This window comes from Spermophilus citellus (genome assembly GCF_964194105.1).
Source record: "Spermophilus citellus genome assembly, chromosome: 3".
Taxonomy (NCBI): domain Eukaryota; kingdom Metazoa; phylum Chordata; class Mammalia; order Rodentia; family Sciuridae; genus Spermophilus; species Spermophilus citellus.
The window spans coordinates 103,428,391-103,442,214 of record NC_138184.1 but is presented as its reverse complement, the minus strand read 5'-3'; the positions used below and the strand labels follow the sequence as shown (position 1 = coordinate 103,442,214).

General features: G+C 48.0%; 1 protein-coding gene across 6 annotated transcripts in view; it reads left to right on the top strand.

The window, feature by feature from the left end:
* STX2 (syntaxin 2) overlaps window positions 1-13,824 on the top strand; it is a 39,909-nt gene that overhangs the window by 21,406 nt on the left and 4,679 nt on the right. For 4 of the 6 annotated variants that reach the window (XR_014021033.1, XM_081285874.1, XM_081285870.1 and 1 more), the window contains exons 3-9: window positions 1,506-1,605; window positions 4,629-4,703; window positions 7,232-7,305; window positions 8,040-8,148; window positions 9,036-9,109; window positions 9,213-9,350; window positions 11,415-11,525. Coding sequence is in view for 5 of the 6 variants with exons in the window: in XM_081285874.1 (XP_081142000.1) it covers window positions 1,506-1,605; window positions 4,629-4,703; window positions 7,232-7,305; window positions 8,040-8,148; window positions 9,036-9,109; window positions 9,213-9,350; window positions 11,415-11,525 (681 nt within the window). In the remaining variant the exon portion in view is untranslated. Of the gene's footprint in view, window positions 1-1,505; window positions 1,606-4,628; window positions 4,704-7,231; window positions 7,306-8,039; window positions 8,149-9,035; window positions 9,110-9,212; window positions 9,351-10,873; window positions 11,373-11,414; window positions 11,526-13,464; window positions 13,587-13,824 lie in introns of those variants that run through there. The other 2 variants (XM_081285871.1, XM_081285873.1) reach the window with 2 other exon arrangements.

The following is a 13,824-nucleotide window of genomic DNA, read 5'->3' as shown; positions in this document are numbered from 1 at the left end:
GTAATAAGTGCAAAGTGCATGCTGTCATGCAGACACTGTGTAAGCACACCTGGCCTGGAGGAACAGCTGCTCTTAAAATGCAAAATTGTGTGCTGGACTGTTAATACTCTGACTTTCCAAGTGCAGTCTAGGGTCCCGAGGCCCCCTCAGGAGGCCCTGTGGTCAGAACTACCTTTATAGTAATACCACAGTGTTGTGTCCACCCTCATTCCTGCTGTTCCACCGAGGTGCAGAGGCAGTGTTCAGAGGCACACACTGAACACAAGAGGCTAAGAGAGAGTCACACTGCCTTCTACCAGACTAGAAATAGATCTACCAAAAAAAGGTCAATCACTGCTGCTACTTTCACTGATTTTATTTTTGGGAAAATATTTTTTCCCATAAAAATATGTTAAATTAGTGCATAATATTTGTGTATTGCTGCTGTAACAAGTCACTACAAACCTGAGAGCTTAAAAGAGCACAGATTTATTGTTCTACAGCTCCAGAGTCCAGCATTCTGCAGCAGTCACACAGGCTGAAGCGAAGGTGTGGCCAGGGCTGCGCAGCAGAGGCTGCAGGAGAGCACGCCCTGTCTTTTCCTCTCCTGCCCTGGAGGTGCCTGAAGTCCTGGCCTGCCTGCAGCCCTTTCTTTTGCCCTCCCAGCACACCTGTCAGCCTGATCCCATCATCCTGTCTCCTCCTGACGTTCTGTGTGGAAGGCCTCTTGTGGTTACATTGGATGGCCCAGATAATCCAGGATAATCTCCCAACTCAGAGTCCCTTTGCCATGTAAAGGGATGTGTTCCCCGTGCCAGGAGTGGGATGTGGACATGGGCCACCATGTGTAATGGGCTGTGACAACTGTTTTCCAGTAGATGTGCCTCCTACCTCAGTGGTCATCTGTCCCTCCTGTAGCCATAGCCAGCTCGCCATCCTCTTCTCCCTGAGAACATTGTGACCCTGTCCAGGGCCAGCCTGGATGACTCAGGACAATCTCCCATCTCAAAGTCACATGGGTAAAGGGTGGTTTGCTGTATGAAGTAACGTTCACAGATCCTGGGATTGATCTGGAGGGCCGTTGTGGAGCCTGGAAAGATCTTACAATGAGGACATTAGGTTTTAAATGAATGTTGACCAGTTTAGTCCACTTAGAGAACAAAGGTAATGAACAGGAAAGGCTGGCCATGTGAGCCGCAGCCATCCCCAGGAGGACATTCCTGTAGGCACTCTGCAGGGCGCACCCCTCCCCAACGAGGGCTGGGCCCGTGTTGGCACTACCCACAGTGATGTCTGGGGCTTGATAGTCTGCAGAGTTTGCTGGTGAGTATCAATGCTCATCTTAAAATGCAGGGATATGATACCTTTCTCGCTCTGTTTTTAATGATATCATGAATAGGAAAGGTTCTTATTTCTTTATGTGGTATTTATTCAACTATTTCCCCTCTATTCCTCCTTTTTTAGGTAATGAAAAGTGATAGAAAGTTTGTGCTCGCCCCAGGTGATCCTCTTTGTGTCTCCCCTAGGTGGAGGAGATCAGGAATGGCATAGCCAAAGTAGCTCAGTATGTGGAAGATGTGAAGAAAAACCACAGCATCATTCTCTCTGCTCCAAACCCAGAAGGAAGTGAGTTGTCGGCTATAAGAAAGCCTGTCTGTCTGTCTCTGCTTTCTCTCCTGTTGCCTACAGCATAGGCCTCAGCTCTAGTGTCACAGTTGGTGGAGCAAGGTGCTTGCATGAACTCCAGTGTCTATGCCTCCACACAGTATCCCCAAATCTCCGAGTGGCCCAGCGTCTACCCAGGGAGGACCACTGGTGTGAGATCCAAAGCAGCATTGAAATGACATTGCAGAATGGTGATTTGACCTGAAGTCCATGTCTTGGCACTTTTGGACAAGAATGACAGAATTTGTATTCAGGCCAGTTAGTAGGAGGTAGGGGTCTGGAAATGGCCTTTACTTGTCAGAGCCCGTGGAAGGACAAGATAGGCCTAGAGGGGCTCGGGGTCTGTGGGAAAGCTCCTGTGAGGTGTGTGCGCAGTGTCTGCTGCAGACAGCTTTGAGCAAGTGAGTTTAGGTAGCTGCGGTTGTTGGCGGTGCAGCATCCCCTGGATCTGTGTGTGGACGACCATTAAGGTAAACTCAGATCTGAGCGAGCCATGGCCACAAGCCAGAATCCAGTTGCCATTATGGGGCAAAATTGTTTAAAAAAAAAAAGCTAAAAGCAGATATGCTTTTTGTTAGATTATTTAGTATCTGTGCACTAGAAAAATAAGAACTTGGTTTTAAATCAAAAGAGAATACATTTTTTAATTTTAAGATTTCGCGTATCTTATAAAATGATGTTGTGGGCTCAGTAGGTGTCCTGTTTCTGACTTAATAGAATGTTTCCCAAAATGTGCTCCTGGAGCCCAGCCAAGGACTTAGATGGTTGGTGACACACACTCTGTGGCCACGCACATCTGTGGGCTGCTTTGTGGCTGTCTCCTCTTGGAAAGTTTGGCGTCCTCAGCGCAGCAGTGACTGGGGGGGTCCTGCCACACAGATGCCTGTGTGGCCTTGCTTGGTCTGACACTTGTGCCCAGGTAACTTTGTATGTGGCGTTTGTCACCACTCTGCTCAGTTCTTAGGGAGACTTCATGTGTCTAAAGACCAGATATTCTTTTGAGTAATGTTGCCTCCAAAGCTTTTTTTTTTTTTTTTTTTTGCCACTAAGAGCGGATATAACTGTTTTCTGAATGAATTCAGAGCTATTGATATTTCAGAGCAGTTCCTTTGGGCTTTACGTAAAACTGCTGCTTTTTGTCTGCTGTGTGACCGGGTGTGAACCCCAGATTTGGAAGCCATGTCCAGAGGCTTACTTGGTCTCTATAAAGCAAAGTACGGGGCTGGGATTGTACCTCAGTGGTTGAGCGCTTGCCTCTCATGCGTGAAGAACTGGGTTCCATCCTCAGCACCACATTAAATAAATAAATAAATGAAACAAAGACATTGTGTCCATCTACAACTGAAAACAATTTTTTAAAAAAGCAAAGTACAGTTACCCCCTTACCCCAGTAATGAGTCCTAGGAGAAGGAGTTCAGGATGGTGCCTTAGCAAAGGGCTCCTGTCCCCTTCTTGTCCTTTGTTCCCAAAGAAACAGGTGGCCCTGATTCCTGCCAGGTCAAGCAGGAGGGAGAGAGGAAGTGGGAGAGTTGAGTCTCTAGCTGTCCACAGACCCAGGGGACAGGCAGGTTCCTGGGTGCTGCTGTGCAGACAGCAATAGTAGTCTTCTCATGTGGTTTTCAAGAGTAGTCAGAATAGCTCTTGCTGACATCTCCAGAGGTCAGCCTTCCCTCCAGTCTCACAGTAGTGGACTCCTGAAGATCTACTGTGTGCTGGAATTATACAAATGAAAGTATTCCTTAATGCACAGTGGATTCCTGTGTGAATGCCATGTCCCTCTGGAAGGTGTGCAGGTCAGTTCTTTTTGAGTGGTACCATCTAGTGCCATTCCTGGTTCCGGATGCGAGTAGCTTCTCCAGTCTTTGTGAGGACCAGAAGCACCCCATGCGTTTCAGATGCGGGTTGGGCAGTATGGAGGAGCACCCCTGGGGCCTCTGGAAAGGTGTTCACAGAGGAGGCCATGGGCAAGATGGTCTCTGTGCTTTAGTCTCTGTTTTTTTCTGGTTTAATCTAGTAACAGATAACCTTTCTAAAGTGTATCTTTTTGGAACTCTTCCTTTGCTTTGAAAACTTCAGTGCTGACTACTACTTGTGGAAGAAACCAGAAACTCTGGGGCCTGGCCTGTCTCTGGTCACTTCCACAGAGGGTCACTTCAGCCGGGGCCAGGGCTCCCGGCTTTGTGCTGCTGTGCTGCCTGAGGTCTTCTTGCTGTGTTGGGAGCCTGCAGAGCCTCTGTTGCCTCCCGCAGGATCCTCCTCCTGAAGGTGGCCTTGGCCTTTCGGCTAATTCTCCTACCCTCCTTTGCTGTCTGTTAAGTTCTGCCTGCTTTGTGTGTCTTTCTGCTCTTCCATCAGACTGTACCAGGACTGGCCTCTGGGGTGAGCCTCCCAGTTGCAGGCCTGTGGCGCTCTCAGTCACTGTTGGGAATTGTTTGATTGTCAGCCGGCTGCTGGCACGGGACCTTCACAGAGAAGAACCAGGCCCCTGGTCTGCTCCTGAGGCTCTAGGAGCCAGGCCTGCCTCAGGGCAGTGGGGACACCAAGGACCTGAGGAGGGGCAGGCACAGTGCCTGGCAACTGCCCTGTGGTGGGAGGCAGCAGTGTCTCTGCCACCTGTTTCATCAGGTCATGGGCGGGGGCTGGAATCGTGCCCCCTCCCAGGTTCTGGTGGAGAAGGCTCCGTCACTGAGGGCTGTGTGGTGGCTGAGCCCTGTGGTCTGACTTGAAGGCAGCTGGGCCGTGGGCCACCCTTGGGGAACTGCCATTGAAAGTGTAGGTTTTTTGTTTTGTTTTGGTGCTGGGGAACCCAGGGCCTTGAGCATTTGAGGCAAGCACTCTGCCAACTGAGCTGTGTCTCCAGCCCTGAAGGTGTGGGTCTTCTCAAGGAAAAAGAAGCTCTGCCATCGAGATTGTTTTGTGTAAATTGATTGTACATTAGTTTCGTCGAATTTTATAGCTCAGTGCCTTCTTTTACATTTTTAAAGAAATAAAAGATGACCTTGAAGATCTGAACAAAGAAATCAAGAAAACTGCTAACAGAATTCGAGCCAAGTTAAAGTGTAAGTTTGTTTATTTATTTATTTTTAAAAATATTTATTTTAGTTATAAATAGACCTTTATTCTATTTATTTGTATGTGGTGCTGAAAATCGAACCCAGGGCCTCACACATGCTAGGCAAGCACTCTACACTGAGCCCCAGCCCTGGCCCCTAAGTTTAAATGCAGTCTTATGTATGATTATTGATGGTGGGAATGTGAACTATTGCTTTTCTCTTCCTTACAGTTTTTTAAAATACCTTTTTTAAAAAATATTTATTTTTTAGTTGTAGTTGGACACAATACATTTATTTTATTTATGTATTTTTATGTGGTGCTGAGGATCAAACCCAGCAGTGAGTGTTCTACTGCCTAGCCACAACCCCAGCCCCTCTGCCTCACAGTTTTTAATTAAAATTGTGACCTCTTTAGAGCATCTGTGTGTATTTGGATGCACTGACTCATGGCCAGGGGCTGAAGCACTTAGCATTGTTGTGTTGTTGCTTGATGGCCTTCCGGCCACACTGCAGGTGTCTGAAGACAGCAGCCACCGTGACACTCAGTGTTACAGCCGTGGCTGCTGCCAGCTCCAGGCTTGGGCAGGATCAAACAGAGGCTGCCTTTTCCTGGTCTGGAGAAAGATGTGCTGTAGCAGATGTGTGCCTGCCGTGCCTGACCGGGACCAGCCCTGCTCCTGGGGTGACCGTGCCATTCAGTGAGCTGAGAGCGATACTCAGGAGCCAGGGCCAGCCGGTGGGGCTAGCACTGCTGGACACTCCAGTGGCTTGGCCCCTTCTTCTGGGTCTTTGCAGTGAACAGAACTTCCTTTTTCTTTTTTTTTTTTTTTTTGTAATGTGTGTGTGTGTGTGTGTGTGTGTGTGTGTGTTGTTGATAGACCTTTATTTTGTTTATATATATGTGGTACTGAGAATTGAACACAGTGCCTCACACATGCCAGGCAAGTGTGCTGCTGCTGAGCCCCAGCCCTGGCACCTCCTTTTTTTTTGATAAATCATGATTTCTTTCTTTCTTTCTTTCTTTCTTTCTTTCTTTCTTTCTTTCTTTCTTTCTTTCTTTCTTTCTTTCTCTCTCTCTCTCTCTCTCTCTCTCTTTCTTTCTTTATTTTTTTTTTAGTTATTGGCAGACACAACATCTTTGTATGTATGAAGGCACAAATGGTGTGAACATACTTTATATACAACCAGAGATATGAAAAAATTGTGCTCTATTTGTGTAACATGAATTGTAATGCATTCTGCTGTCATGTATAAATAAAAAAATTAATTAAAAAAAGAGTGTGAGTACCTAAGACAGTCAGTTGTTAAATTTTTTGTGTTGCTGTGGATGGAACACAGGGCCTTGCACATGATAGGCTAGTGTCCTACCACAGAGCTCTAGCCTTAGCACTTTTTGTTTTGATTGTTTTTGGTAGTGCCAGGGATTGAACCCTGGGGCACTTTACCACTGAGCTACATCCCCAACCCTGTTTAAAATTTTTTTTTTTTTAAAATTTTTGAGACAGGGTAATACCACAAGTTGCTGAGGCTGGCTTGCATTTGTGAGCCTCCTGCCTCAGCCTCCCAAGTAGCTGGGATCGCTGGTGTATACCACCATGCCTGGCAGGGGTTTAATTTTTTGGTCACTTGTTTGTCCCTACATATACCTTAATGAGCTATACAGTCAAATTCCTGGGTTTTAAGTCACTTTGAATAGGTCTTTTCTGTGTGATGATGTCGCTAAATAACTTGATCTATAGTTAGGTTTGTCTCATTTTTCTTTAATTCTGGAGATTGCAATTTTTTTTTTTTTTTGTGGCACTGGGGATTGAATCCCTGGGTGCTTGACCACTGAACTATATCCCAAGCCCTTTTTATTTTTAATTTTTAATTAAAAAATGTTTTAATTGTCAATGGACCTTTATTTTATTTATTTGTATGTGGTGCTAAGGATTGAACCCAGTGCCTCACACATGCTAAGCAGGTGCTCTGGCACTGAGCCACAACCCCAGCCCTTTCATTTTTTATTTTAAGAAAGGGTCTTGATGAGTTGCTTAGGGTCTCACTAAGTTGTTGAGGCTGGCCTCAAAATCATGATCCTCCTGCCTCAGCCTCCTGAGTCAGTGGGATTATAAGTGTGCACCACCAGGCCCAACCAGAGATTGCTTTTTAAAACATTTAATTTTGCTTTATAATTATGTGAAGTACTTATGTCATTCTAAAGTAAAATCTATAAAACAAAACATATTCAAGAATTTGGCTTCCCCTGTGCCTCTTCCAGCCTTATTTCTCCTTCCCACTCCATGGCAACTGTCTTTGAGATGTATGGTTGTCTTTCTGTGCACATGGATAGCCACACATACATATTTACTAAGAGTAGTAAAACAATCTCTCTTGATGGACAGTCTTTCCAGGGGATTATTTTAAAAGACAGCCTATTCTAGTTTTAAGAGAAGATATGTTTCAAAGAGTAAGAAAAAAAACAGATGAGATTAGGCTCAAAATATTTCAGTTTTTTTAAATTTAAAAAATAACTCTGTCCTGTTTGTTCCTAGCCATTGAGCAAAGTTTTGATCAGGATGAAAGTGGGAATCGAACATCTGTGGATCTTCGGATACGAAAAACCCAGGTTTGATTTTCAGCCTCACTTAGATTGAAGTAGTGAAGAGTAGAACCTTTTTGTGTGTGGCACTGGGAGTTGGACCCAGGACCTTGCACATGCCAGGAAAGCTCCCTACCACTGAGTCCCATGCCCAGCCTAGAGTAAGTAATTTTACTTTCAAATTCAAACTAATTCTGTCTTTACTGTCGTGTTTATCCTCAAGACATTTTTGTGTGAAACTGTAGTGTCATTTATCGATGACATCTTTTCCGTGTGGAGAAGTGTTTTCAGCCCTCAGTGGGCTTCTCTTCTGTGAGCAGAGCTCTGTCAGTGGTGTGGTCTTGGCTTCAGTGGATCCACGCTGTTCAGAGAGGAACCAGAGTGCAGAGCCCTCCCTGCAGTGGTGCTGCAGCTCATGAGCTCTGGCCAGCCTGCTTGCCCTCAGCCTTGCTCTGCATTAGTAAGGCCTGTGACCGGGAGTCGCAACCTCTGTGAAGCACGGTGGACACGTGTGGACAGTGGAGTTGTTTATGAAAGTTAGGGTGGTGTGCGTGGTGCTTGCATAGGTTCTGTTACAGGGCACCGCTTGGCTATTCTTACTTCCCGTTTGAAGGAGTAGCATAAATAGTATGAGTTTCTGAACTATAAGGTTTTCACAGATCATTTAATAGAATAATGGTTTTATTATATGCTATATGTTAATTTTAATCATTTTATATATTAATTGTATGTTCATTGATTTTTTTTTTTCATGTTCTTAGCATTCTGTACTGTCTAGAAAATTTGTGGAAGTCATGACAGAGTACAACGAAGCTCAGACTTTGTTTCGGGAGCGAAGCAAAGGACGCATTCAGCGCCAGTTGGAAATAAGTGAGTAAGAAAAACTGTTGAAAATGCTTCCTTGGGCTCGGGCCATAGCTTAGCTGGTAGAGCTCCTGCCTCGCATGCACAAGGCCCTGGGTTCAAGCCCCAGCACTACACAAAAAAAAAAAAAAAAAAAGAAAAAGAAAAAAAAACCCCTCCTCTTTCCTTGAGGCCTCACTGCAAAGTACTTTCACTCCAAACTACTAATTCCATCTCTGTTGTCACCAATGTCATAAAAACTAAAGGCCTCTCCTCGCGCTTCTTGGACCTTGAATCAATCAAACCTGTCATTTATTTACACCAAAAAAATTCTAAGCAAGTGTATTTTATTTTCTGATTATTGAAATTTCGAAAGTTTTAATCTAGTTGTAGATTGACAGAATGCCTTTATTTTATTTGTTTATTTTTATTCAGTGCTGAGGATTGAACCAAGTGCCTCACGCATGCTAGGCAAGCGCTCTGCCACTGAGCTATAGCCCCAGTCGAAAGTTTTAATCTAATTCGGAAACTTCACTCATTATGTGTTTAAGTATTTCTGTCCTGGAGCCCCTCCCACCCTGTGGATGGGAGATGGGCCTCTCACAGTTTGCTCCTCCATTTGACCTGCTGCGCTAGCTCCGCCCCCTTTGTAGGAACCCCTGCTGTCCTCTCCATAGGACTTAGTGCTGTGTGGCAGGACAGGCAGGCAGGCTGCATGACCCCGCCCTGACACAGCTGCCCCATGCTTCTGATTCTCCCGGTGGCACTGTTAACAGCTGCCTAGGAAGGTGCATGGGGAGGTAGAAAAGCTGTCCAAAGCATTGGTGCCTCAGTCAGCGTTTAGACTTTAGGCTAAAAGCCTTGTCTCTGAGTGACGCCACACCCTGAGCGTGGTCTCCATTGTCACCTCTCAGCCGGGAGGACCACCACAGATGAGGAGCTGGAGGAGATGCTGGAGAGTGGAAAGCCATCCATCTTCACCTCGGATGTGAGTCCGGCAACTGCCCCCATCCTTACCCACATGGGTTTTCCTCTCTGTGACTTCCAGACTAGTTGGGAGCTCATTCATATTCTTATTTTTGTTTTTAAAGATTATATCAGATTCACAAATTACTAGACAAGCTCTGAATGAGATTGAGTCACGCCACAAGGACATCATGAAGCTGGAGACCAGTATCCGGGAGCTGCACGAGATGTTTATGGACATGGCCATGTTTGTGGAGACCCAGGTAATCTGGCACCTTCTCTAACCAGGTGCCTCGTGCCAGGTCTCACCTTTGAGCCCACTCTTATGCAGAACAGACATGATTTTGGAGCTAATCTCAAAATTCAAAAGTTAATTATAGTGTTAAGTGTGACTGAGGGCTGGGGCTGGGGCTGGGGCTCAGAGGTAGAGAGCTTGCCTAGCATGGGTGAGGCACTGGGTTCAATTCTCAGCACCATATATACATACATAAAATAAAGGCCCATCAACAACTAAAAAAATAAAAAAAGTGTTATGCTGAAATGCTGGGTACAGCTCAAGGTTCCAACAGCAGGGAGCTTGTCTAGTAAATTGAGTTATGGTGTGCTCGTGTCCCATACAGCCATTTTAGACAGCCAGAGGCAACAGAGACTTTCTGCTTGTGGAGAATTTTTAATGAAATATGCAAATGTTTTTGTAAAATTTAAAAAAATTAAGGTAGATACTAAAATTTTATGTATATATCCATTTATATGTGTAAATATAAATTTTTATATAAACACACATGGCATGAACACAGCTACATAGAACAGTGTTTCCAAAGGAAGGAAATATACCAGTCTGATTAAATTGTGAGCTCCAGGGATGTGGATTCTCCTCTCTGAACACATAGACTTTCAAGTCTCCTCTGAGAGCCACATCCTAGTGACCATGGGGGGTGTCTGCAGGAGTAAGCATCAGGGGCACGCAGGCCACGGTGCAGATAGGCTTGTACCCACAGCATTTGGTCTGCCCTGCGTGCAGGCAGAGAGCAAAGGAGGGTGGGGAGACCCCCTGGGAGCACTGGAGAGAAGTGCCATCACAGCAGGTGACACTCCGTGTAGCCATGTGCCTGGGATGAGTCTGGACTGCCCAGTGGCCTTCAGAGCCCTGCCTGGGGCAGTTGCCCCCAGGTGAGGCTGGAGCCTCCCACCAGCCCTTCTGAGCAGCTTCTTCTCCCTTCCTGAGAGTGTTTTGGAGGATGCATGCTTCCAAGAAGGCTGACACTGGGTCATTTCCGTGACCACCTGGATTGCCAAGACGGGGGGTGGGGAACCATTCACACACACAGGTCATTCCCATGCGCTTCACCAGCCTTTTAAAGAGCCCTGTTTATTTTGAGGAGTTTTATCATAAAAAGTTGTGTGGAAAACTGCAGTACCCTGCATTTGCCACAAGACCACAGACAGGGATGGGTGGGCAGAGGTACCCTTCTGATTTGGGGCGGACCCCTTGCCGCTCAGGCAGGGCTCAAGAACTAGAGAGGGGTCTGATGGCGGCTGGGGTCTTATTTCAGGGAGTACATGATACAGTAAGAACAGTAGTTTAATCTTTATAGCTGTAGATACTCCAGGACACCCCAGGCTGTCACTGTCACTGTCCTGTGCGGGCGCAGCGCCTCCCGCACTGCTAGGAGAGCTTCTCGCCCCATGGGGCTGTCGGAGCTGTGCTGCGTGCTCCAGTCCCGGTGTGCCTCAGGGCTTCTGGGGGCTGACGTGTGGGTGGTGAGTCGCCTTCCCTCCTCCTCAGCACTTGGCTCATCTCTGCTGCAGGGTGTCTCCTGGAGGACAGCACCCAGGTAACGCATCCCCCTGGCCTGTGTGGCCCCGAAGGGGTCGGGCTGTGTGTGTGTTCATTCATTCAGTCAAGAATGTCAGACACAGCTGTGGTTAGCTTCCTGGTGTTTCCAAGGACTAGCAGTGGGCTCCCGCCTATTGGAAAGCTGCTGGCCTTGTGTGGACTGTTAGGCTAGTGGTGAAGCATTGTGTGACCCAGAGCTCCCCCTCCCATCCTGCTGTCTGTGGGGCTCACTGCCGGGCCTGCCTGGTGCCTGCCCGTGCCTTGGTCGCCAGCTCTGCTGCTCCCTTGGTTGGTTTTGAATGCGATCGGGTTGGGATGGCTTCGCTTTGCATATTCACGGTGTCCTCCCTCTCACTTTCCTTACATACGCAGACGTGACGTCCATCTCATGCACATCGTGTCTGTGTCAAGACTGTTTGGTGGTTCTCTGAAGACACATAGGTGAGTCATTTTGAAAACGTCTTCTAAGGTTGAAACTTTGTGTTTTAAGGGCGAAATGATCAACAACATAGAGAAAAACGTGACGAATGCTGCAGACTATGTGGAGCACGCTAAAGAGGAGACCAAGAAAGCCCTTAAATACCACAGCAAAGCCAGAAGGGTGAGTTCGGTCTCTGACCACCGAGGTGGCTCTCTCTGGCTTAGGTCCAAGTTGGGATGCATTCATGTAAGTCTGCTGGAGAGGGAGCCAGGAGCACAATCCCTTACCTAGATATCTGGTTGAAAGTTGGTGATCATTAGCACAGTCTTAAAGCACAGCAGGTAAGTGGAGTATGGGCCACGCGTGTTCTCAGTTACAGGAGCTCCTCACAGGATGGAGCCACCACTGACCCGTGGCAGGGAGCACAGGCTTCAGTCCCTGAGTTCTGTTTCCCAGGTGTTATTTGAAGGGAGCTAACTGATGGGATTGGGAGTTTGGGAGTCGTTGGTTACATGTTTTATGCAGTAAACATTTATTCCTCACTTAGATTGTTTGATAATTGGTTGGAGGAAAGAAGAGAATGATTTGAGACTGTGGGCCTGGCATATTTTGTGGTGCCCTCAAAGACAGGTGCCCTCTTGCCTGGGATGGGTGTTCCCAGAGCATAGTTGAAAGCTGTTAGCCAGCTCAGGGCTCTGCAGGCCTGCCCCTCGAGTGGGTATGGATTTCCACATTTGGCTGCATCCAGACAGATGCTGAGGAGCATGTAAGCTTGTCAGTGAGTTTCGACATCTTTACCTGAATCTTAGGAGTGTCACCTCATGTATAGTTAACAAGCTCTTCCAAGGAACCCTGAAACTGCAGTTGACTCCCACTGGGGTCCAGGAACCGCCCGTGGTGTGTGCTGGCTGGGCTGCCTGTTCCTCTCCCAGCACTGTGGTGTGTGGTGCCCAGGCTGCCTGTCCCTCTCCCAGCATGGAGCACCAGTCTGCGTGGGATGTTTGTCACGCTCACCTTCTCGGAGGGCTGTTTGGCTTCTCAGTTCCACCCACCCTCAGAGGCCATGTGCTCAGTGTGGGCTGGGGCATCTCCGTGGGCTGTCCACAGAGGCTCTCTTCAGTGGGGTCGGCTGGAGTGTGTGCAGTGCGCAGAGGCAACCACAGAGGCACAGCCTGGCACCCCTGCCGGCTTGGCTGAGTGTGTTCCTTAGATTCGAAGTGTAAGGTGTGGTTGCCCACATTGTTCTGTGTCACCCTTCTTTAAGACACCGACTCTTAACATGGACTGAGGGGGAGGTCCAGGTATGAAGTGCCCTGCTAGTTCTGGGCACACAGTCGACCTTGACTTTCCTCCCTGTCTCCACGACTTGAGCCTGCCCCTTCAGGGAGGTGTCCGTGGGCAGCTTGGCTCACAGAGAGGAAGGGTGGGGGTGTGGCACACGCTTCCTCACGCTGTGGAGAAGCCGGACTGTGTGCTGCCTGGGCTCAGCGGGTCACCTGTGTGCCAGGCATGGCTCCGACATCACCCCTATTTGTTGGGTGAAACTCCTGATAGCCAAAGCTGCCCAGCCTGCTGCCTTCACCCCCAGCTGCTCCATGTTCTGCTCTGTCCTGCCTGCTGCTGAGCGTGTCCCTGCTGACATCCAGGGCTACCCTGGGGGCTACACAGTGCCCGAGCTTAGGCAGTGTCTGTGGATGGTCATGTCCCTGTGGTGTGTTGGGAGCAGCGATGACGTACTGCCTACAACACAGGCAAGACAAGGCAGGGCTTCCTAGGCAGGGTGCCTGCTCCCAGTGCCCGGGACTGGCTGTGTGGCTTTGTACACACAGAAAATCACCTACTTCTGTCTGTCAGAAATGTACAGAAGCTATGGGGTTATGCAGCACCCCATCGAGGCACCCAGTGTCCTCGAGTGACTGATCATTTGGTCTCTGAGCAGCCTGATCTTGTAAATCACATCACTCTTGAGAACCGAAAATTACCTGGCAGGAGTCAGCCGATGTCCTGCAACACAGAGTATAAGATTAGTTCTGAGGACCATCCTGTCTCCAGGAACGTGCATCTTTAATGTGGGGATGTGCAGCCAACCATGGGATAACCAATCGCTTTTCTTTGACAGAAAAAGTGGATAATTGCTGCTGTGGCAGTGGCTGTGGTCGCCATACTTGCTCTAATCATTGGCTTATCAGTTGGCAAGTGACGGTGTGGCTGATGCTGGCGCTTGCCCCCAACAGGGCAGCAGTAAGTAACTAACCCACTGACTCCTCCTTCCCTCCCTCGCTCAGGGATTGCCACTGCCCGCCCCTGAGCACTGCCACCATGTGCATGTGGGCAGCTGCCCAGGCCCATGCAGGCCCGCTTCCTGTGGTGCTGGGACCCTCTCACTCCAGCTCAGGGGCCTTCAGTGAAGGCCACTGTTGTGCCAAAGAAGATGACCCTCCATTAAGAACTAACATTTAACGTTGTAATCTAGCTCCTA